Source organism: Amorphotheca resinae (assembly GCF_003019875.1).
Source record: "Amorphotheca resinae ATCC 22711 unplaced genomic scaffold M430scaffold_4, whole genome shotgun sequence".
Classification (NCBI taxonomy): domain Eukaryota; kingdom Fungi; phylum Ascomycota; class Leotiomycetes; order Helotiales; family Amorphothecaceae; genus Amorphotheca; species Amorphotheca resinae.
The window spans coordinates 1959284-1982184 of record NW_020194474.1 but is presented as its reverse complement, the minus strand read 5'-3'; the positions used below and the strand labels follow the sequence as shown (position 1 = coordinate 1982184).

Genomic DNA, 22901 nt, shown 5'->3' with positions numbered 1-22901 from the left:
GCCATCGCAGTGCTCGTCCAAGGTTGAATGAACAACGGGCAAAGAGATATAAGAGATATACGATGGTAGATATATATCTTCTGCATGCGGATAGAGAAATGTACCAAGCAGCCACACACAAGGGGGGAGTCCAGAGCTCCATGATCCACACATCCCTAACTAACATAAACGCCCAGACTCAAACCAAACTCAAACTCAAATCACCGCGCTCATGCCTTTCTTTCTTAGCCCATTCCCTACCAATTCCACCGCTATATCCATTATACCTTACCTTATGAATCATCTATTTCCCCCTATATATCGTCCCCCTTCCCCTCCCCGGACCGCCACGCAGCGATACCCAATTGGCCTCTCAGCCCCGACATTTATTTATTCATGCGCATAAAGCTCTCTCCTCTCTTCAGCAGCTCCGTTGCAACTTACTTACCAGGGGTGCAATACCTTATATATGCATGTATGTATGCACGAGTCCCCTATTCCCTGCATGCATGCATACATCTGTTTTCACGACTCATGTACCGTTTTTTTGATATAGGTAGGTACTTTCATTGGTGAAATGTGGTATGCAATAGCATAGGTAGTAATGCCAGCTATCTTAGGTATCATATCAGCTCAAGCCACATCATCCCTTTCTTTCAAAGAAAGAAAAAAAAAAAAAAAAAGAAAAAGTAAGATTGAAGACGAGGAGAACAAAACAAAACAAAACATATCCCTGAAGCTTCAGCTGCTATGCGGGAGGAGGAAAGCTGGGTGGGGGATGTCTGCCTCACATCACATCACATGTAGCTCGCGCAGAACAGCAGAACACGTGAAATAACGGCACTTCTGCGTTTGCGGGATGTATAGTAGGTAGGTAAGGTAAAGGTAGGTATGTTGCTGAATGCAACGCAATGTAATGCAATGCTCTACTATATTACCTATCTTCGTTGATTTCATTCAGGGATACTTGTTGTATTGGTAATGAATCCTGCCTTCCGTGACTGGAGGTCAAGTTGTTCTAAGTATTAGGCAAGCAATTACTGACCCCAAACTCGGTGCTTTTCGAAAACGATGATTCTTGTGCTTTGCCTATTTATAATTATAAAGATTTGAATTGATCGGTTTCCTACCTACCTACCTAGGTATCAGATCCTCTATTTACATAGCCAAGCAAGGCCTCGCACCATTTGATATATAACCAAGTCCTGCCATATGCACAATCCTCCTCGTCACACTCGTGAACCATTCGATCCTGCCCATTTTGTCCGCTGTTTTCATTAGATACTAAGGAATACTAGAAAATTACCTTGCCTTACTGTGTCTATAGCCACTCGTAAGGACTCACAGCTTTTTATTAGCTGCCGCCTGCATCTTCCGCAGCGCCTCCCGATGTAATTCCAACAGATCCCCCCTCCTCATTCTCTGATCAAATGCACTATCCCTCCCCTCCTTTTTCTTTTGCTCAAGTGCCTTCTTCTCCTCCTCCGCTCGCTTCTCCAGCCATAGTGTACTTCTCCGCCGCTCAATCGCCCTCGTCGGTTTGGCTGTGCTTTGGAGATCCTGCTGCACGCTCTCGCGCCAAGACGCAAGTTGATATTCGCGTTGTATGGGACCAGGGACGGAGGACTGGCGGCGTGGTTGGTGGGAATCAAAGGGTGTGGGCGGCTGCTGCATGCTTGCGCTAGTTAACTGTTGGAGAGAAGCTTGGCGGATCATGTTGCGGCGTTCGGAGAGTAGCATGTCGTCGTCGTCTAAGACGGCGGGGCTACTGTGGTTGAGGTAGTTGGTATTATATACTGGCTCTCCGTCACCTTTTTGTTGGGAAGGAATGGGATTATCGAGCTGTTGTTGTGGAGGTTCGGGCGTTGGTGAGGTGGCGGACAGTTTGGAAGCATAGGAAATTCTGTTACGAAGCATAGTGCTGCGTTTTCCCATTAGAGTATTACCAGGGCTGAAAGAAACATATGGCGAGGGGGATCTTCTTGATCCCACAGGTAGGGACTCCCCAGAATCTTCCTCGACGGGTGATTCAACGATCGGTTGAGGAATATTGGGACTCGAAGGGCTGCGCAACCCGCGGGCTTTGACGTTTTGTTGCGAGGTTTGCGAGCGAAGGGATTGCTGTGACACGGTGCGGGGAACTGTACCATGCTCTAATAAACCAGTAGAGGTCTCTGGTCTCGGAGGCGGTAAACCTGATGGCGCTGAGTTCGATCTCATTAGATGCGAAGGGCGATTCGACATTTGCGAGATCGAGCTTGCTGGGGGAGGGAGAGCATTCTCGGGAGTCTGTTGAAGCTCCTCCACATCTACAGGCACAGCAGGATCCGCAACTGTAGTCTGATCATCCACAGGATCTTCCAATTGCAACTCCTCCAATTCTGGTACCTCCGCGTTACCGAGATGCTTGGCCCATTCATTTGTTCGATACGACGTGACCACTTTCGATAACTGGTTGGGTAGGTGCTCCTTAGTGAGATTCGCAGGTTTTAGTACTGCAGCAGATACAGCAGAAGGAGTGCCATCTGCTGGTTTCTCATCCTCATGCTCACCCGAGTCAACTTCAGGGGTGCTGTTTGTCTGGGGAATCGGCTTTGGATCTGTACTCGATGTCAAGGATTGCTGGACGACCGGCTCCTCGACTTGCTGTTCCACAACTCTCTGCTCGTCTTCTCGATTCTCGACTTTCGGTACATCGGCCTGCCGTTCCACGATTGTCGACTCCTCGATCTGAACTGTCTCTGGATTTTCTGACCCTTCTGCGGTAGCAGAGATTGGTCCCTCGGTGGCTTCTTTGGAACTCCCAGCAAGCGCCTCTTCAGTTGCTTTAGATGCCGACTCAGGGCTGGGTGCTTCGTCACCTACAACAGACCCAACCTGCCCTGAAGGCCGAATAGTAGCGTCATCGTCAGTATTTTCCATGGAAGATCTTGTGCTCAACATATCCTCGTCATCACTAAGTTCATCCATAGTTGCCGCAATCGAGCTCGCTCGATCATCCTCAAAAGCTCTAGGGACCACAAGATCCTCAGTACTCTCGCCTTCCCCACGAGAGAATCTCTTTGAGCTTCTCTGTGATCTCTGGGATATCCGTCGCAGGAGGGCCGAACCTGCAGAAAAGCGCTTAGAGTGCCTCGTCTCCTCGGCTGGCACATCATCTGCAAAGGTAGCTACCGAGGACCGATCGTCTTCTGTCTCGCCTTCAGGGACTTTGAATGGAAGAGGAACAACTTCTGGTGCTCCCGATGCTTGTTTGGAACTTCGCTGCGATGGTCGTCTCTCCAGCCGTGCCTCACCGTCAGCGCCAACAACCCAGACCTTCTCCTCTTGGATAGGGTCTTGGGCTGGCACATGACTTGCATGATCGGGGGCCACGATTGGGACTCCGTTTTCATCTACTCCAGATTCAGGTTGGATGATGTCGCGCGCAACTCGAACGGTAACAGCGCCATCATGGTCTTTGCTCGTCATAACGAGTCCGGTGTCACTAGCCACGCCTGGTGTGGTAGGGGATGTTACCGGGACCTCGACCATTTCGATATTGCCTTCGTCGGAGTTTCGCGGCGAGGTGACTGTGCTCATCGGGCCCTTCTTCTGACTGTCCATATCACCCACGCCCGAATCCCTGTTCGATGGCATGGTTTTGAACTCGTCCTTGTCTCCATAGACAGCTTCCCACTGACTTCTCTCCCGCGCACTATCGTCTTCGACACGACGTCCAATATTCTCTTCCTCCTGCTCCAGTGCCCTCTCATCTTCTAACCGTTCAGCTGCGCGTTGCTGGCGGCGTTCCTTGATGACCTTCCAAAGCTTCATCTGCGATGCCACACCTGCTACGAAGATTATGATTATCGCAGCTATCTCCACGCGAATTCCTCTCGTTACAGGATAGGTAGTAGCTCCCAGGGGGAAGAGATTAGTGTTCAGATTCCAGACATAAGCCCAGAACTCTTTCAAACCCGCGCGACTAAAACAGTCAATTCCCAGGACTACCGCGGTAGCCCCACCGAAGGATATGAAACAAATCAATGCATACGGCCTGGTGATGTGACTGAAAGAGGTACAGAAGGCAGCGATGGTGAAGGCCGCAATGAACCCTGCTCTGCCACCCGTAGAGGTCAGAAGGCCGCCCGATTTCAAGACCAGCAACCACATGCTGAGGCAGAAGCCACCGAGCAGGCATCCCAGGCCTTCTGTCAGCTCTGGAAAGGCGATTGCTGCCCCGCCAAGGATAAGCCCCGTCATCACTACCGCAACGACATATGCCCCCTGTATAGCGTTGCGGATCGGGGGATTCATAACGTAGACGATGAGTACCGTAACCGCTAAACCTGCCAAGTACGCCGCAGAGAGATATATATGGAGATATCTGTTCTTGATGCCGATAATTGTGTAGACGGCCCCGCTGAGTATCAAGATCACACCTGCAACAGCGAATCCAGGGGTGATTTCGGGTGTAAGGGGTAACTTTCCAGGGGTAAGCGTCGCTGTATCAATGTCAACAAAAAAACGCCAGATACGGCGGGGTTTTTCATACAGTTGAATGTAGAATCGTTGTTGACTGAAGGGGTTGGGACCGGTCCATTCATGTTTGATGTCACTGCAGATATCACAGGCATAGTGTATGTCGTGGAATGGGAGCTTGATGTTGAAGCCAGCGTGGTAGGAGCAGCTGAACCTGACGTAGGAACAGTCGTCGACGCAGCGCCAGAATGAGAAGTAGTTGACGCCGCGGCACTGCTCGCACTACTCGCACTATCACTGCCTTCAGACTTGGTGGGGCTACTCGAAGAAGACTGCGCGACCTCGGTGGTCAGGGTCGATGATGCAGATGAAGACCCATCGCGCCTCTGCACATGAATAGGCCATGGCTGTGCAAGTGCAAGACTGATACAGAAGCAGAGGGTGAGGAGAACGAGAAGCTTGGATCGCATCGCATGTACCATTTTGACTTTCGAGGATCCGCTCTCAGCACGTGGAGGTCCTCTGGGTGGAGTGAGGACGAGTAGAGAGAGGGAGGGAGATAGCGTTCGAGGAGAAAGAGAAAGCACTGAGGAGGCTCTCTTTGCAGACTATGAAAGAGTGATTGTGAGCAGCATTATTTGCGCCGGGCCTGCTGGCAATGTACTCTTTCTTTGAGGGGATGGTAGAGGGACGGATATGAAGCAGAGGGGAGGAGATGGAAGAGGTGAAAGAGACGGAGGAGACGGAGGAGATGTAGAAGAAGAAGGAAGAGGAGAAGGAGCAGAAAGAGTCTGAAAAGACACGGGAGAAAAATGAAGAGATTTGAGAGAACGACACGGTGAGAGGGACAGAGAGGAACGGGCCCAAGCGGGAGGAGGCGGTGCCGTATAGGGAAGTACTATGAGGAAATACTTTTCTACTACCGCGTAGTGTGTGCCCTGTACAGCAGTGGTACGGTCCCAGCCATAACCCTGGGCGTCAGGGCGGGCCAGGGTCGGGATGAGCAGCGAGGGCGTCGATCCATGATGGGCCCAGGAGAGCGTCCCGGAGCCGACGATGATTGGGACGATGGGGACGGGGGTGGGAGGAGATGGAGATGCGATGGGAATCATTGGAGAATGGAAGACTGAAGTGGACAACGTCTGGAGGCTGGCCAGAGCGGCGAGACAAGGGACGGCCCTCGTCGTTTGGTAACTTGGGACTGGATGACGACAGGGGGATGTCTATGCATCGACTGGATCGAGGGGTAGGAGATGGAGGTTTATACCGGATCGAGAGATAGAAGATGGAGGTTTATCCCGGAGAGGAAGAGAAGATAGAATATAGGACAATAGAGGGACGCTTCTGGTCATCTTCTTCTGCAGCAGGGCGGAGGCCGGGGACCCCTGGACCCTGACACTAGGCTGGATCTGTCATAGGCGCAGAGATCGAGATTCCAGAGATTGCGATATCCCCTCTGGCCCCTCTGGTCCCTCCGCTCCCCACGCGGCGTGCTCTCTGGCGGTGGATATATTGTTGTTATATTGTTATTGGCGGCGTCATTGGCAGGAGACGCGAGCACGGAGCCCCTACGCCCGTACAGGGAAGGCGGCGTTCAGCCCCGGCGCCCGAGACCCCGACGGCCGCTCAGCTCTGCCAGGAAGCTCGAGCGCCCAGGGGTCGAAGCGAGATTGTCTCGCTTGTCGGCGCGCATCATCATCCATGCGGCAAATCATCGCAAATCATTGCAAATCTCCTCTCGCCTCTCTCTGCTGCAGAATGAGGATGGATGGGACTGGACGTGTGCATAATACATTGGGGATCTATTGTATTTATGCATCTGCATAGGTACATGATATGTAATGCCTGTGCACTCCCTACAGTACCTATGCATCGCATATATCCATTTCGTTGTGGCTCTTCAAGAGGCGGTAAGGTCTTGGACCCTGCGCTTCCCCTGGTCCCTCGACTTCTTCACCTCCCTTTGCTAATTCGTAGCGTCTGACGGTCAATCGTGACAAAACACCCGAACATTCTTCCCGTAAGGATCACGAGTAATGTCCGAGTCGTCCGAGGCTGCCAAGTTCCAAGTCCCAAGTTCCAAGTCATACGTCCGTAGCTCCAAGACGGGCCAATTTGCAAGAAAGGTATGGTCAGGTACTAGCTGGCAATATCTATCCGCGCTACGAATAGCTTATTCCAACTACCCCGAGCCGTGCCGCCTGCAATGTACAGTGCTGTATCTCCCTGGCTATTTCATACTCTATACAATCAATATATTCAACCTTCAAGCTCACCACCATACCCCATCGTACCACAGCGTCTAAACACCCCTCCTCGACAACTTGCTCTACACCATGCCTTCAATCAAATCACTGACAATAAGAATACTGTACGACGAGTACATCTTACCCCGTCCAACCTCTCCGCAGCATCATGCTCCGGCTTGCAGCATGCCTGCCGCGCAACGACGACACACGAACGCGACTCGATAATCTCTGCTGGACCCGAGTTATCGTAGACGGCAATGCACACTCATGCAGGCGCGCGTGATGAAAACTGTGCAGGTAGGTAGGTCCGGCTGCTCTTCTTCCTCGCTGCGAAGACGTTTTTCTGGCCGTCGTACACTCCCCCCGCCTTGATCTTCTGCCCTCACGAAACTCCCATCTCGACATATATTACCTTAGGTAGGTGGGCAAAAGGTATCTTGGACAAGTAGGTAGGTAGGTAGGTATACATGTAAGATATGTATGATTTGAGAGCGCCTGCCTCCACTGCCCCAATTCCATTCCGAGGAGAAGAAAGCAGTTCCGAACGCCGCAGCTTCGGAATATCAGCAACGAACTATATTGACGGAGGCACTTCGTGTATGTCTGGAAGGACACGCGCTCTCCGAACTAAAATCTTACGAGATAATGATTTCTTGGTGGGATTCGCGACAGAGAATTGATTCGAGGTAGGTGTGGGAAGGCATGTGCAGAACCCAAGACTGCGATCTGATGATCTAAGGGCCAAATGAAAATAACCATGTGGAATATTTCCCAAGCTCTTGTCTAGCATTCTCTGGCCCTTAATGCTGACGCCTGCCTTCCCCCCCCCTCCACCGTTGTGGATTTCCCCATTCCACAACAACTCCAGGATCGCCTAGGATAGCCTAAATGCAGTCGTTCCGATCTTCCTAGCAGTATTTCCCATAGTAGTAGTAACATCTTTCTCTATTGAATACCTTTACTACCTAGGTACTATGAGAGTTTAATCTAAGTTTTAGTGTACATATGGTTCTACGAGAGGGAAAGAAAATAAAACCCTCCCGCTAAGGCGCCGTTACATCGCCGGTCCTTTTGTTGTATCCTTATCTCCTCTACATAAGCCTGTAGATATCGCTATAGATATAGCTCGCCTCGTGCGCGCTAGACTGCTCCTAGTGCTCTACTTTGTTCTTAGATTAGAAGTTAGAAGATAACGACCGCCTGTAGTTACTCTAGTCCCTGCCCGGGGGTTGCCCTTTGTTTGTCCGAACGCCATCCTTTTGACTCCTAGGATAAAAAATTCTAATCTTACACACCTCCTCCTCTTTCCGTATTGTGAATTGCTTTTATGGCTGCCCTAGGTGCTGGTTTCGTGCGTGTGACTCTCTCAAGCTCCTTTCTGGATCCAGAAACCACAAGCAAACCTAACTCCCCACAATCGCACCTTCTCTCAAGATGCCCCGCGCCGCGCCCGCCGCAACCCCGCAGAAGCGGGGACGCGACTATTCCCCTCCGCTTCGCCAGTCTACTAGTAAGCGTGTCCGTACTAATAAGCCGTCCCGTGCTAGTTCTTCTATAGTAGAGACCTTTGATGATTCTGCGGATGACCGGTCAATTCCCGCGCGGTCCGACGCCCGTGTTCTGGGTGGCTTCGATGATGATGATGACATCGATGATGACGATCTCTTTGCTCTCCCCCGGGAGGATTTCCCATAAGAACACCGTATGGGTCGATAATTTCGAAGGATTCGTTAATACGTAGCATTGACGTTGTAACGTACAAGACAATGATATCTTGGTGGATGCTAACTGTTGCGAATAATGCTAATCGTTGTGAATAATGCTAATCGTTGTGAATAATACCAACCGTTGTGAATAATGCTAATCGTTTTGAAACTAATCGGTGTAAGTAAAAAAGGAAATTCAATTCCTTTAACTTGTCTTCGACAAATCCCCTAAGAGAGGGATTTTCGTCACCTGCGCCTTCGCAGCGTCAAAATCTTCGACGGATGGAATCTCAAACAAGTATTGTAAGTGACATTCTGCCTGAACCTTCAGCGAGGCAGTATCAGCCTCTTCGAGGTCAATATCTGTAGGATCTTCTGTGTATGGTTTGACGTGGTTGCCCAGCGCTTTGATGAACTAATGGAATGGGTTCTCGAATCCACTGGTTTTGTCCTCACTCTACTCGCCCCAAGATTCTGCGATAGGTAACTTGTAAGGTGTGAGGTTCGGTGGGAGAGATGTCTGGGTGATTACTTCGAGTCGAGCCACTGCCTGAAGCCTCGTAGCGTACTGTGCCTTCCATTTCTGTGATGTCCACTTTTGACTCTCTGCATTAGATGTTAAGGGTTGGGAGGATGCGATCTCACTTCTTCACACAAAGAGAGGTGGATCCAGTGGATAGGCTGCGCAGAAACCCATGGGTCCCTACCAAATAGGTTAGGTACCTACCCCATAGGGTAGGTTATAGTGAATAGGACCTAACCCATAGGTCCCTAAATAAATCCACGACCTAACCTATAGGGTAGACCTAACCTATAGGTATAGTGTATCTTAAGGCACTAAGGCACCTTTACACTTACGTGATACCTAAGGTCATAATCATTAATTAGTATAAAGATTAGTATAAAGATTAGTATAAAGATTAGTATAAAGATTAGTATAAAGATTAGTATAAAGATTAGTATAAAGATTAGTATAAAGATTAGTATAAAGATTAGTATAGTTATCCTAAGTTTAAACGATTATAAAATAAATAAATCAAAATAGTTTTATATATATTTATTTTAGTACTTAGGCTCTACTATCCTTAAGTCCTTACCTGCTTTGTTACGCGATCTAAAATAGATCTTCTATCTTATAATTCCTATACCTGTTTCCTTAGTGTATTAATACCCTTAGGAGTCTCTAGCTTAGATCCTAGAGGTAGAGTTAGTAAAACCGACTCTACGCTATTACGATCTCTATTAACTACCGGCTTAAGAATGTCCTTATCCTTAAGGTCTTCTAGTAGATCGTAGATTAACAGATCCTACGCGGTATTCCTCTTCTTACGCTCTACTATTTATATACTACGTATTTTACGTATAGACATAGAGAGTACCTAGGTATTATCTTAAGCTATAGAACGAGCCTATAAGAGCCTCTTATGTGTAATAGTATTAAGGCGTCTCTATGTCTATAGTGTTTGCGCTTAATAGCCTAGCCGGTTTAGTTCTCCTTCCTTATTACTAATATAGTAATCTACTACCTACGTGTCGACTTCCTTTAGACGTAAGTTAACAGATGTTTCCCGCTCCTTTAGCTTAGCTTCTATCTCTTCTTTAGTTATACTATTAACATTAATAGTGTCAGAAAGTATCCTTCTAAGCTTGTTACCTTACTCTTCCTAAAGTTAAGAGAAAAAAACTAATATAAGGGCACAGATAGCCAGAGGTTTAAGTTAGCTACGACAATAGCTACATACATTACGTAAAAAATTAAAGAGGCGCTTAACACTAACGCCTATAAGAGGAATATAGAGCAAGTCTCTAGCTATCGCTATAAGGCTAGGGAGACGAGTCTTAAGCTACTACTAAACTAAGAGAGGTGTATAGTTGTTAGGTTCTAGTTTTAAGTTAGCGATTAGTATAAAGATTAGTATAAAATAACTTACTTATCCTAAGCTATGTATCTACCTTGTTATCTACTATATCTATACTTAACGATCGATCTTAATCTAATACTAATACTATAGTATCTATGTTTACTTCTTAAAGTGTTTAAAGACGATTAGAATTTCCTACGCGATTACAATAGTTCTTTTAGTATAGTTTATAAAACTACTCCTTAAACTCTAATCGCTAATCCTTTACTTTAAAATTAAGCTAACAATAGTTAGGATTAAAAGTCTCTAATTTTAACCTTAGGTTTAAGATTGTACCTATCGTATAAATACTACTAAGATCTGTATATATCTTATTATAGTATTAGTCGAGTTTAGCCTTAGTAGCGTTAATACCTTAGATAAGAATACAAACCTATAGTTTTTAATTAACTTTTGCCTTTAGTTAACAGTAGGATTTAGTTAGGCGTTTAAACAACTCGTTATAGATCTATAGAGCATATAGTAAGGTAATGCTCTTTGTCTTACTAATAGTAGTCGTAAAAAAATTAAATAGGTAAAGAAGATTAATTAAATATCTAATTTAATCCTACTTAACGCTTAAGATCTAAAACAGGTGTACTACTATATAATCTTTACAAAATTTGTTAATAGCGTTCTAAAGTCTTATTACCCGAATTAACATTAAAACAGTAGAGTCCTATTAAGTAGCTACGTCTATAATTAATTAAAGAGGACGTGTTAGATTATTATAAGCTAGCCCGTTTTAAATCTGTTCGAAATGTTCCTGTCTTTACCTACTTAAGTTAACTAGTACTACGAGCTTCTAAATCTATATCTAATTAGTATAAAGATTAGTATAAAAATTATAACTAATCTATACCTTTGCTAGTATATATAGTATGCCCTAGTTACCTGCTTGTCGTATCCTTTTAAGCTTGTCTATCTCTTACTTATTCCTCTAATCCCGAATAAATGTTTTATTCGTTAGTTGTAGTCAAATTATGCCTAAGAGCGCTTTTATAGTAAGCTAAAGAACATACGATAGACAAGGAATATGTTAGATTTGCCTATTAAGAAAACGACTGTTCTTTAGTACGTCTTTAAGATACAAATTGATTTTATCTACTATCGTATAGTTATTACTAGTATTGTTAGTTGTAATCGATATTACTTAACTAGTTAGGTTAAGATTTGTTAGTAAATTATTAATAACTGTCGCTAGGGCCTGTCCTAAATAAACATTACACAGGTTTTTAAACCTAATTAACTCCTCTTAAAGTACCTAGTCTTTATTAATGTAATATACTATAACGCTTATAAACAAAAGGCGTGTAAGACTCGACTAACAATTAAGAGACAAGGCTACCTTACTGCCTAGTACTAGGTTTGTAAGCATGTTCTCTTTGACTTAGGCAACGCGCTATGTTAGGCGGGTCTGTATAGTTGTTACTAATAGTAATTAAAAACGAGGATTTAATAGCTTTAATAGCTGTTAGAGATTAGTGTTTTCTATAGCCCGGAAAGGGAGTTATAAAGAAACGATCGTTTTAAGGACCTAGTCCTAAAAAGCCTTAGTTATAAGGGTAGTAGACTATATATACTAGTTAGTTTATACTAATCTTTATACTAACTAGTTATACTTATAGTTACAGATAATAAAACAGCCTTATAAAGGGAGAGTTGTCTTTGTAAGCCTTAACTTTAACTTGTAGATACGTTAACACATTGTTTAGACGTTAGGTGTTTTATAAGGGTAGTAGTACTAGTTGTAGGTACTCTTAAATTAAGATAGGCAAGTATTATAGAATACTTCTAGTATACAACTACTAGTTTACTAGTATGCCGATTTGTAGCCTAGTAGAATTGTTACTAGTATACTAATCTTTTAGTTGTGTCTTAACCTAGCTGTTTTACTACGTTAGCATTATTTAAACCTACTGTTGTAGCTACCTAATCTGTCTGTAGCTACTAGGTAAGGAATTAGTGATGTTAGTCTTTAGTCTACTAGAAACATTAATTTCTTTAGCTAATAGTATTTAGTAAAGGTCTGTTAGTAATAGTGTTATTACTAAATAGGTTCGTAGCTAGGGAGGAATCAGGAATAAACATAGTAGTAGATAATAAAGACATTGTATAATGTTGTAATCGTAAGGGGTAGTTTTTAATAATACGAATGTTTAAAAGAGTAAGTTGTGTTTAAAAAAGGAGGAATTAAGGGGATTAGTATAAAGATTAGTATAAATATATAATATAATACATTAAGTTATACTAAGTACGTCCTTATAGTAACAACGAATTCTTAAAGATCCTTTAAAGGCTTTGATTCTACTACTATATACTATTAGTAACTTAGCTGTCCCTTTGTTTATTTATTTTAGGAATCGTAATCTTTACTACATGTAGTACGCCTCTAATAATCCTTGATTTTAGACATCTTAATTTCTACTACATAAATTATAGGCTATACTGTTATAGATAAGAGTATTATAACTAAATACAAGTCGTACGTAAAGAAAAGAACGATTATTCTGTATTTCTTTTCTATAGAAAATTAAACGTAAAAAAACGCCTTTAGTATCTCCTTAGTCTTAATCGAATCCTCTATTACAAAAAGGTCTGTACTAGACAGGAAGACGTGATCGTACGTCCTATTAGAGGGCTCTTTATTAGCGTAGATTAGTCTGTACGCCTAGTAATGCCTAGAGCGCTAGTTAGAAAACGTAAACCTTGTATCGTTAATCTCTAGATCTTTTAGCTACTAATCCGTAGGCCCTAGTAAATCTACTTATCTATTATCCTCTTTATACTACGTAGCTATGTTCCTCTATATAGCTTTCTCCCTTAATGTAAAAAATCGCTTAGGTAGTAAGAAGTCTCGTAAGTCCTTATTATTTATAGTAGATTAGTATAAAGATTAGTATAACAATTACTAGGACACGTACCTATCTACTATTAGATAATACGGCCTATCTCTCTTTAGCCGTTCTATTCCTCCTCTCTTAAGCTTTATTACCTTACGATAAAAGCTTCTCTTACTCTAGCGCTATTTCCGCTACTAGAGGCAGAACTCTTAGGCTATATTACCTTAGGCGTAGTTAGCGTTATACTAATCTTTATACTAATCTAATATAGAACTAGTATACCTAGACGTAGCTCTACTATACCTTAACTCCCTTTTTATTAATATTGTCGCTAATTTCGTTAACGCTTTCGTTATTTAATTTTTTATCCTCTCGCTATATCTCTTTATATTATATAGTATTTTCTTCTTTAAAGTCAATATCTTCTTAGGTAAGATTTTTATTATCTTTAATAGTAAATTGTCTGCCGATCTTACTATAGCCTAGCTCTCGAGCTAAGGTCTTCTAGTCCTTTCCTGTTCGTGATCTAATATCGATTAGTATAAAGATTAGTATAAAATACCTTAGTATATAGAAGTTAAATATACCTTTATAGTAGAACTCGGTCTCTTACATCGTTAAGTATCTATTGTTTTTATACATTAGATGTACTAATAAATTTAGATGTCTCTTTTACTTTCTTTCTAGCGTATATTACGGCCCCTTAGTTAGTAGCTTTTACTTTATTAATCTTTTTAACGACTTTGTCGTCTATGTCCTAGCGCTTTCGTGCCTTAATTGTGTTTAGGTTTGTTAAGAGCTCTTTTACGGCCTTACGCTTTAAGTTTCTACTGTTACTATTATCTATTGTTACTATTGTAGTTGTTAAAATTTGACTGTGTTATTAATTAGTATAATGATTAGTATAGATCGATACGTAAACTTATACCTACTATATGCCTTCTTGTATCTATGTTAAAGGAATTCTTTAAAAAGAGGAAAGCTATAGATTAATTAAAGGAATTCTTTAAAAGGAAGAAAGCTATAGATTAATCAAAAGAATTCTTAGAAAAGAGAAAAGCTACGGATTAATTAAAAGAATTCTTTAAAAGGTAAGCTACGGATTAATTAAAAGAATTCTTTAAAAGGAGGGAGCTATAGATTAATTAGAAGAATTCTTTAAAAGGAGGGAGCTATAGATTAATCAAAAGAATTCTTTAAAAGGTAAGCCGTAGATTAGGTCGTTATTATTATTAATTAACTGTGTTAATGATTAGTATAATGATTAGTATAATGATTAGTATAGATTAACACGTAAACTATACCTGTTGTTATTGTTGTTGTTGTTGTTGTTATAGAGGTAGGGTAGTAGTAGAAGAGGTAGGGTAGTAGAAGTAAAAAATGTTTAGTAAAATTAATTTACTTTTAAACTCTTTGTTTAATATTTAGGCTATAACTTTACTTTTAGACTCTTTGTTTAATATTTAGGCTAATTTAATAGACTCTTAGTTCTTTAGACTCTTTGTTCTATATTTAGACTATTAAATAGTATAGGTGTAAAATAAAGGTAAAAAAAGAAAGGAGGGAAGGAGGTTTAAAAGTGAATTAGTAATAAGTTTAAATAATACTTTAAAATTTTCTATATAATGTTTTATAATACTCTTTTACGTGATTAGTAGAAATATTAGTATAATAATTAAAATAAACAATAGATAGACGCGTTTAACGCGTCTTACTGTCCTTATTCTTATTATATTATATAGTACTATTGTTATAGCGCTATAAGTAGGGTAGTTAGTCATAAAGTAAATTAATTTTACTAAAAATTTGCCGAGCCTTTATTTTTATAATATATAAATAGACAACTCTCTACTACTTACCTACCTTTCTTTTATTAAGCTAACCTTAATTCGGTATACAGGCCCCCCCCTACCCTCTTACCCCCTACACCTCTTACTATACTAACTTTGTTAGTCTTCTTATCTACTATTTGTTGATTGCGATTATAAAACAGCGTAAAGCCTAAAGCTAAAAGCTACTCTAACTATACTACTAAAAAGAGCTGTAGTACGCCGCCCTTAATCTAGCAAAAGGCTCCTTAGACAGCCTAACTAACCTAACTAGCCTAACTAGCCGAACGGTCTAAACCCTTAGGCTAGAAGACAAAGATTTAAACTAGGCAGTAAGTTAATTAGTATAAAGATTAGTATAAAAACTCTACTAACAAATTTAATAGCTATAGCGCTAAGAGAAATAAGAAAGTACTAAAAGACTACTAAACTGTTAATACTATAGGCCCCCTTTGTAAGGCTAGTAAAGGAGATTATGCTTTAGCTACGCCCTGAATTCCGAGTCTAGAGAAGCGTAATAGAAGCCTTACAAGAATCTATAGAGGCTATGTTAACTACTAAGTTTTCTTATAAGTATTCGATCTATTATACTAATCTTTATACTAATCAAACAACATATAGTAACAAATCTCGCCGCTATCTATACTAAACGAGTCACAATTTAGTAAAAGGATATAAAGCTCGTGTAGTCTATACGTAATAGAATTCTTAGGTATGCTATACTAGGAGGTAAAAGGCTATAAGGCCAAATTTAAAATAGAATAGTAATAAGATTATAAGTTACGAGGCACGATTCTATTATATATTTTCTGTAAATTCCTAAATGTAATCTATTAAATAACGCCCTACAAAGTGATTAGTATAAAGATTAGTATAAACTATAATCATTATACTACTACGTGATATTATTAAGGCTTAAATCACGTGTTAGGGTCTTAGTAACCTATAGGTTAGGTCATGGGTTAGGGCCTACCTACTAGTCTAAACCTACCCTATAGGTTAGATCCCTATAGGTTAGGTCCTACCTATAGAAACCCAACCTATAGGGACCTATTGCGCAGCCTACCAGTGGATTAGGTACAGCCAAACCGATGGATCGAATAGACCAGCCAAACCGATGGATGAGCCTCAGAATGAGCTAGTCAGGGGAGGAAGCCGGCAAGGGTTGCAATCAGCCCTACAAGGCTACAACTATGCCTCGTATGCTACCTAAGTTAATGCATATTACTAAGCACCGAAACATGTGGCCATCGCCTGCTCATCTCGACATCAGCCTCACCGGGTTCAAACATCACGTGACCATTAGCCACGTGCTTACATAATGCAATCAATCAGCTCACCTTAAGCGCGCTTTTCTCAACTTCACGACGCGCCAGCAAAAGAGCTCCTCGAACCTCATACCTCTCAGCACTACCCACACCACACCACACCACACCTTACCACACCTCCCTCTCAATCCCGCACCCACGACGCTCCCCTCCCACGCCCCTCGAATAAAAAAAAGAACAAAACAAAAATGTCCTTCACAACCCGCGCCCTCCCCGCCCTCCGGCGACAGCACGTCCTTCCCAGCGCTCTCCGCCCGCTCTCCAACGCGCGCGGCCTCGCAAGCTTCGCCAAGATGACGCTCATCGGGCGACTCGGCGAGTCTCCAGAGATGCACCCGACGAGCACGGGACACGAGGTGCTGCGCTACAACGTCGCGACCAGTTCGGGACCGCGCGATAGCCCGCGGACCAGCTGGTTCCGCGTCACGAGCTTTGTGCCCGAGGGCCCGCAGAGGGACTTTGTGTTGGGCTTGGAGAAGGGGTATGTTATTCCCCTGTTTTTTTCCCTTTTGCAGGAGAGGGGAATTTTGGGGAGGCGTGCAGAATGCTTTTGTTTGTTTGTTTGTTTCAAAACAACAAAAGCTTACTTACCTACGCTCTCCCAATCCCAATCCCAATCCCAATCAAAAAAATATATTATATACTAATCCACCTCCCCCCCCAAATAGAACACTAGTCTACGTCGAAGGCTCCGCCGAGATGCATTCCTACACCGATTCCGAAGGCAAGCCCCGCTCCGCTCTGAATCTTGTACAGCGTAAGCTTCTCCCCCCTCTTCCCCTCCCCCCTCTCCCCCCTTTTCTCCTCCCCAAAACAAAAACTAACACAAAAAACAGAAAGATTAGAAGTCCTCTCCTCCCCTCGTCGACCAAGAGAATAAAACAAACTCACCGACATTATACTTTGTTGACGACGTTCGCGGTTTTTGGCGTTTTCGCTCTCTTATCCATGTTTTTTGTTTTGTTTTGGTCTCCCCTTTTTTTCTTTAGGGGAGTGGGTGAGAGAAGGAGGAAGGTGTGGTGTGCACTGTATTGTATTGGATTGGAGTGGATGAGAGGTGAGATGAGGTGAGATGAGGTGAGGTGAGAGATGGTGAGGAAGATTTGGACTGCGTTAATGCGATGCGATGCGATGGGATGCGATGGGATGGGATGGGATAGGTGTGAGTGTGTGTAACGATATACAAGGTATGGAAGGAAAGGACAGGAAATACCTAAAAAGAGAGGAAGAAAGATGGCAACGTGAGGAGGGTATATAATTGTGTGTACAGATACAATCTACGAAGTCCTCTCTGAGCATCACTTTTCCCGTTTCAGTCTTCTCTTCTCTCACTTATAAAAACTGAAGTTATTTTATTTCAATTTGTTGTATACTTGTTTTATTTTTTTTGGTTTCCTAGTGATTTACACTTCGCATGCAATCAATCAAATCCCATGTAATGACAACAAACGCCTACAGAAAAACAAAAAAGCAATATCCGCCATTCCTCCATCCAGAATATCCAGTCCAGGTTTATCTGAACTTCCGAGGGCCTGAAGGGGTATATATATCTGAACCCAAAAGCCATGTATCAGGTCGCAAAACAAGAACAACAACAGGACGCCGACAAAAAACCAAAGAAGGGGTGGGACGGGGGAGGAAAGGCGGTCTGCACACCAGAAACAGATTGCACAGAAGTGGTTTCGGAGATCACTACCTCTTTCTCTTCCGGCTGGGGGGAGTGGGGTTCTGGCCAGCTTCGAATCTAGGGTTCGGTTTGCGGGTGCGTTTGGTTGAAGACTCGGGTTCGGGTCGTGGGGATCTTCCGAGGACTCCTGTGGGAGGGGCGAGTGGAGGTTCGGTCCAGGTGGAGGGGGCGGTGACGGCGGTGACGGCGGTGACGGAGGTTTGAGGCGGGGTGGGGGTGGGACGGCGGCGGGGGGAAGCGGAGACTGAGGAGTTGGCGTCTCGAGTGCGTTTGCGCTTGGCTGGTCTCTGTTCTGGTTCTTCCTCGTTTTGGGGGGTTGGGTTGGTTTGCGTCGTGGTACTCTGGGTTGCGTGTGTTTCTGTTTGGGTTGTGGTTGCTTCGCTGTTAGCCTTTTGTCCTGTTGATTTCTTTTTCGGTGTGCGTTTTGGGGCTTTTGATTTTTGCGATTTGGCTGTCTTCTCTTTTCCTTCTCCCTTCTCCATTGGTTCCTCTTCCTTTGCTTCCTCTTCTTTTTCCTTCTTTTCTCGCGCTTTTTCCTCTTTCTTTGCTCTCTTTGCTGCCGCTTCTATGGCTTTCTTCTTTTTTGCATTCACCTCTTCCGCCAGAGTCGCGATACGATGCCACTTTCCACCCCCAGTAGCATCATCCATCCCAAATTCAGTTCCTGTCGTAAGACCATGTCGACAAGTGCTGTTTTTCGTGTCGTCAACGGGTCCGAGAGCCGGACACAGAGCAAGGCTCAGCCGATAGAGCTCATTGTACCTCAGACGGCCGCCAGGAATCCGGTTGAGGATGATATACATTACAAAGTTCCACGTTGGAAGCCCGCTCTTCACCGAGCCGTGTTGTGGTGCGTGGCCGGGTTTCGCTTTTTGGGGCGGATAATGCCAGGGTTTGAGATTCATTTTCGTGAGTAACGGCTGCCATTCCTCAATAGTAGAGTCTCTAGATGGCCACGGTCCGAGAGGCCCGACTTTTCGATCAAGATATTCTATCGGCGGAGAAGACTCGGGTGATGGTTCGACTGAGGGGGACCTTTTTCCTTCGGAAGAGAACAATTTAGATCCAGTGAACACGTCTGGTTTGTGCTCTTTATATGGTGAGTTGCTGATGCTTGATTGCTTCAAGCCGGCTAGGCCGAAGATGTCAGAAGCATCACTGGGTTGCCCGTCTCCAATTGACCATGAAGCTCCACTCATCTTCATCAAGATGTGAGCTGCTTGGATATCTTCTCGAGTTAGACTGTCTACATTCGGGGTGATGGATGAAGCTTTCAAGACGGCCCTCGCAATTGCGTCTAGACGAGCTTTGTTGGATGGATCGGCTGGATTTGAGGCTCCTTCTTCGTTGTTGATCGAGTGATAAGCGAGGGGAAACTTGGGGGGCATGTCCGAAGTGGTGTGGTCCACGGCGGCAGCCATGATTGTGGTGTGAGAGGTGAAGGAGTTTTCAAATGTTGTATGTTTATTCTTGGGCGTGCTTGCAGAAGAATAGCGGAACTTGATATGTCCAATATGTGCAGTAGTCAGAAGGGAGAAGGAAAGGTGGATGCAACTGACTTGGAGGCATATATACCAGATTCTCCAGACGAAAATCAAATCACATCAAACGTCATGAGAGATACAGCAGGCTAAACCAAAACCATTAGAACTTCTGGCAGACTGGGCCTGATTGAGAGTAGCAACTTGAATCTGAACTGACAAGAATAAATATCACAGTGTACCGACGAAAGATGAACAAGGGGTCAAGGGAAGACGAAACGAGGGTCCCAGATTTGAACCCCCTCCGTCGTAAGTGCTATCAATAGCAACTAAAATCATAGACCAACAGCAGCTCGCAGGGTTTCAAGGCTCTCAGTTGACAAAAGGACCGTGGTTGATATTGATACTGGGCCGGCCTGTTGCGATTCGAACTGAAGATAATCGCCGAAAGAGGTAAGTGCGGTCCAGCAAACTGCCACACGACATTCTCACTCGGAATGGCTCAGACGACAGCAGATTGGATACCCAGGAAGACGTAGAGAGAGATCTTGGTTTCCTTGCAGCTAAGAAGTCGCTAGCCCTAGCCTTAGATATGGTATTGTGATACCTCGTTCTGTTGTCAAGCGAGGAACTCCGTTCCACACTTGTAGATGTTCAGGAGCCAGGATTTAGAAGCAAGACCTACCAAATGCCCAGTTGGCATCTGACCATTTGAACGCCTACGTAGCAGCTGCCAAGATTCAAACGAGATGCATAGGTACAGCTTTCTTCTCCTAATAATAGAGGATCGAGTCCCCCTCGAGCCCCAGTATCTTGGATAGGCTCTAAAAGCTATATCAAGTCCACTGATTATAAGAAATACTGTCATAAGGATATTTTGACACAGACCAAGCCATCGCGGGTAAATCTGGAGGTTGAAAAGGCGCTTCGCGGCAAACAGCGGAAAGAAACGGCCCGGCTACAGATATGCAACAGAAAGTTGAATAATAGCTTAATGCCGTTGGTACAGCATAGGTAGCGTGGTTCAAATGGGAAACGTTCCCTTGGTTCCTGAAGAGTCACAGGCGTCTTAGCGTCTTGCCTGCTAAGGAAAGACGCCGCTTTTGAACCGGAGCCATGGTCCGTTCGCTGCCTTACCTACCTACCTTAATGACCAAGCAGACTGCTCACAGATGAGCAGCATATAGAGGAAGGTGCGATACAGTGGATAGAAATGAATGAAATGGGGAAGTATATTTTGACTTCGACTAAAGCCAAATGTAGCATAGCAGGCTAACATAAGGACCCGGTTATCCCCGCAGCTGGATGTCTCCTACCTAACTCACAAGGTACACGTACCCAGCCGCATTTTAGATTGGATGCTTTTCTCTAGATTCAGACCAATCGGCAACTATCCATCGATCCAAAACCAGCTGCAACGCCTCCCTCCTCACTCTGGTCTCCCTTTGTGCGGAGCAGGTAACCGGCTCCCTCATTGTGCAACAACTGTTTCGTCGTCCCGTCCCAGACGCACGTCCCATAGATCCCCAGCTCGCAGATCACCCCTCCCTTCTCAACCACGCCGTTCCGCAGGATCATATTGTGGACTGGCGGCGGCGTGATGATCTCCATCAATATGTATGATTTCCAATGCGTCTCAGGGAGAGACTTTAGGAAGGGTGGGATCGCGGAGCGGTATATGTTGTTGCCTCCGCCCTCGCGCTGAGGCTTCAGCACATAGCCTTTGCAGCGCTCGGGATCGACGGCAATCTTGCGGGCTTCTAGCCCGGCGGGAGAGTCATCCAGGGGGAAGATGTTGGTGAATGTATTCTCGAGATCCTCCAACCCTGAAGTAGTTCCCATGAACCGGCCTAGGATGGAGGGCTCGGAAGGGGCTTTTGGCGTTGCGAGGACTTGCTGTACTTTCTTTGCACCGGCTAACTGGGTTAGGATGGTGGGGCACTTGATGGCGTTGGAGCGTTCGATCTGCAGACGGGCTTTCCAGGCAGAAGCATCGGGATAATCTTGTGGGCCGTACCCCGCACGGAAGTATACGACGGCCACTTCGTAGGTCTTTGACGGATTGCTCGGTAGGTGGTACAGAAGCTGGCGCTTTGGAGTATCGGCTATAGAGGTGTGGGAGAGTATTTGGGCAAAAGGTAAGCGGAAGACTGGAATAGGGGATGTATGCTGCTTCAACTCGTATTCGAGATGGCGTTGGTCAAAGATATTCCTTTCGGGATCCTGCACAAGAAAGATTATGCAGCAATCATGGCTAGGTCCTGATTTGATGTACGTGTCGAAAGCAAAACGGAGACCTGCAGCCAGGGACTGTGTGCTTGTGTTTTCTGGGAGATCCAGTGCACTCGTTAAGATTGGTTTCTCGAGTAAGGGATAATCACTGATGGACAAGTGCCTTTGCAAAAAGTCAGTGCTGTTGTTCATTCGAGGAGTTTTCACCTTGCTCGGTGACTTACTTGTGTAAATTTGAGGTTTGGGCGGATAGCCCACCAAAAGAAGAGGCAATGGTGTTAAATTCGACTTGTTTGATCGTAGGGCCGGCATCCGTGTCACCTTGATGGACCATATAATCAGACCTGAAGAGCCCTAAAGATAGATTCTGGACAGAAGTAAGCAGTTATCTATGATCCTTGGAAAACTGATTACATACTTGAACATAGCCTTCCTCTTTAACTTTCAAATGGACTTGCCATAACTCGGCGATGAACTCGTCGACTTCAAGTATTCTGTCTTGATCAGCCTCACTCCAGTGTCTATCGATTGGAAAATGCGGCATTTTCAGCTCACTCTTGGACAATCTCCCCTAAAAATTCTTCATCCTGTGCAATTGCAGCATACAGTTGGTTATATGCTTTCTGGATAGATCTGGCTTGTTCAAAGCATACACGAGGAAACGGGCTGGGAAATAACGTGACTGGTGCAGTTGTCGCCAATACACCATGAGGATCTGCTTCGGCAGCAACCAGAGCTGGTGGTGGTCTCACAGCTAGACCATGGGCGATTGACCAGTCTTTAATCGTGAAAACAAGGTTTTCAGATTCTGCAGCCGTTAGATCTGGAGGATAGGAGCCCTCAGGGGTCCTTTGGGACGCCATTTCTACTTCAGAAAATTTGTTTCTGGAAGTGAAAGAGGAAAATCAACCAGATGCTGAGGCCCCAGCTGGAGAAGACTTTATTCTTCTCTTGCTGACCCCCAATGTTCCCCTGATTTTGGTCGAATTAAGCCCCGCTGCCTGCTTTGTAAGATGGCGTCTTGTCACGACTTCGGGTCCCGCAGAGATATACCTTTATATAGAAGGTGGGGGATAAAACAAACGTCACGTGCCACGCTAAGATAAGAGGGTTCGGGAATATATCGGATATCGCTACGCGGCTACTGGACATCAGGGCCCGCGTTAATTTTTGTGAAGTGCTGCGACAAGAAGGACGTCAAC

At 44.4% G+C, this 22901-nt stretch overlaps 4 protein-coding genes across 4 annotated transcripts; 1 reads left to right on the top strand and 3 right to left on the bottom strand.

Moving 5' to 3' along the window:
• Positions 1–1095: 1095 nt before the first annotated feature.
• Positions 1096–5224, bottom strand: M430DRAFT_34350 (hypothetical protein). The gene is made up of 2 exons (XM_024866533.1): positions 4517–5224; positions 1096–4466 (listed from the first exon to the last, which is right to left on the bottom strand). Exons 1-2 carry the CDS (start codon positions 4923–4925, stop codon positions 1321–1323), a joined length of 3555 nt encoding a protein of 1184 aa, XP_024722659.1. The 5' UTR covers positions 4926–5224; the 3' UTR covers positions 1096–1320.
• An 11322-nt stretch (positions 5225–16546) lies between these two features.
• Positions 16547–17257, top strand: M430DRAFT_34349 (hypothetical protein). The gene is made up of 3 exons (XM_024866532.1): positions 16547–16780; positions 16968–17056; positions 17136–17257. Exons 1-3 carry the CDS (start codon positions 16593–16595, stop codon positions 17177–17179), a joined length of 321 nt encoding a protein of 106 aa, XP_024722658.1. The 5' UTR covers positions 16547–16592; the 3' UTR covers positions 17180–17257.
• A 734-nt stretch (positions 17258–17991) lies between these two features.
• M430DRAFT_57802 (hypothetical protein) lies at positions 17992–19599 on the bottom strand (the record flags this gene model as incomplete). Its single annotated transcript, XM_024868691.1, has 1 exon — positions 17992–19599. The coding sequence occupies exon 1, from the start codon at positions 19405–19407 to the stop codon at positions 17992–17994; it is 1416 nt and encodes a 471-aa protein (XP_024722657.1). The 5' UTR covers positions 19408–19599.
• Positions 19600–20719: 1120 nt separating this feature from the next.
• On the bottom strand, positions 20720–22711 carry M430DRAFT_65660 (hypothetical protein). The gene is made up of 4 exons (XM_024869193.1): positions 22255–22711; positions 22118–22193; positions 21924–22066; positions 20720–21862 (listed from the first exon to the last, which is right to left on the bottom strand). Exons 1-4 carry the CDS (start codon positions 22560–22562, stop codon positions 20842–20844), a joined length of 1548 nt encoding a protein of 515 aa, XP_024722656.1. The 5' UTR covers positions 22563–22711; the 3' UTR covers positions 20720–20841.
• Positions 22712–22901: the final 190 nt, after the last annotated feature.

Bases quoted from the DNA above. Each gene is read 5' to 3' on its own strand.
- M430DRAFT_34350 (XM_024866533.1), bottom strand. From the start codon at position 4,925: ATGGTACATGCGATGCGATCCAAGCTTCTCGTTCTCCTCACCCTCTGC. The intron at 4,467-4,516 runs GTATGAAAAACC...ACATTGATACAG, and splicing joins CAACGATTCTACATTCAACT to CGACGCTTACCCCTGGAAAG.
- M430DRAFT_34349 (XM_024866532.1), top strand. From the start codon at position 16,593: ATGACGCTCATCGGGCGACTCGGCGAGTCTCCAGAGATGCACCCGACG. The intron at 16,781-16,967 runs GTATGTTATTCC...CCCCCCAAATAG, and splicing joins GTGTTGGGCTTGGAGAAGGG to AACACTAGTCTACGTCGAAG. The intron at 17,057-17,135 runs GTAAGCTTCTCC...CACAAAAAACAG, and splicing joins CGCTCTGAATCTTGTACAGC to AAAGATTAGAAGTCCTCTCC.
- M430DRAFT_65660 (XM_024869193.1), bottom strand. From the start codon at position 22,562: ATGGCGTCCCAAAGGACCCCTGAGGGCTCCTATCCTCCAGATCTAACG. The intron at 22,194-22,254 runs GTGAGCTGAAAA...TGATCAAGACAG, and splicing joins TTAGGGGAGATTGTCCAAGA to AATACTTGAAGTCGACGAGT. The intron at 22,067-22,117 runs GTATGTAATCAG...ACTTCTGTCCAG, and splicing joins AAGAGGAAGGCTATGTTCAA to AATCTATCTTTAGGGCTCTT.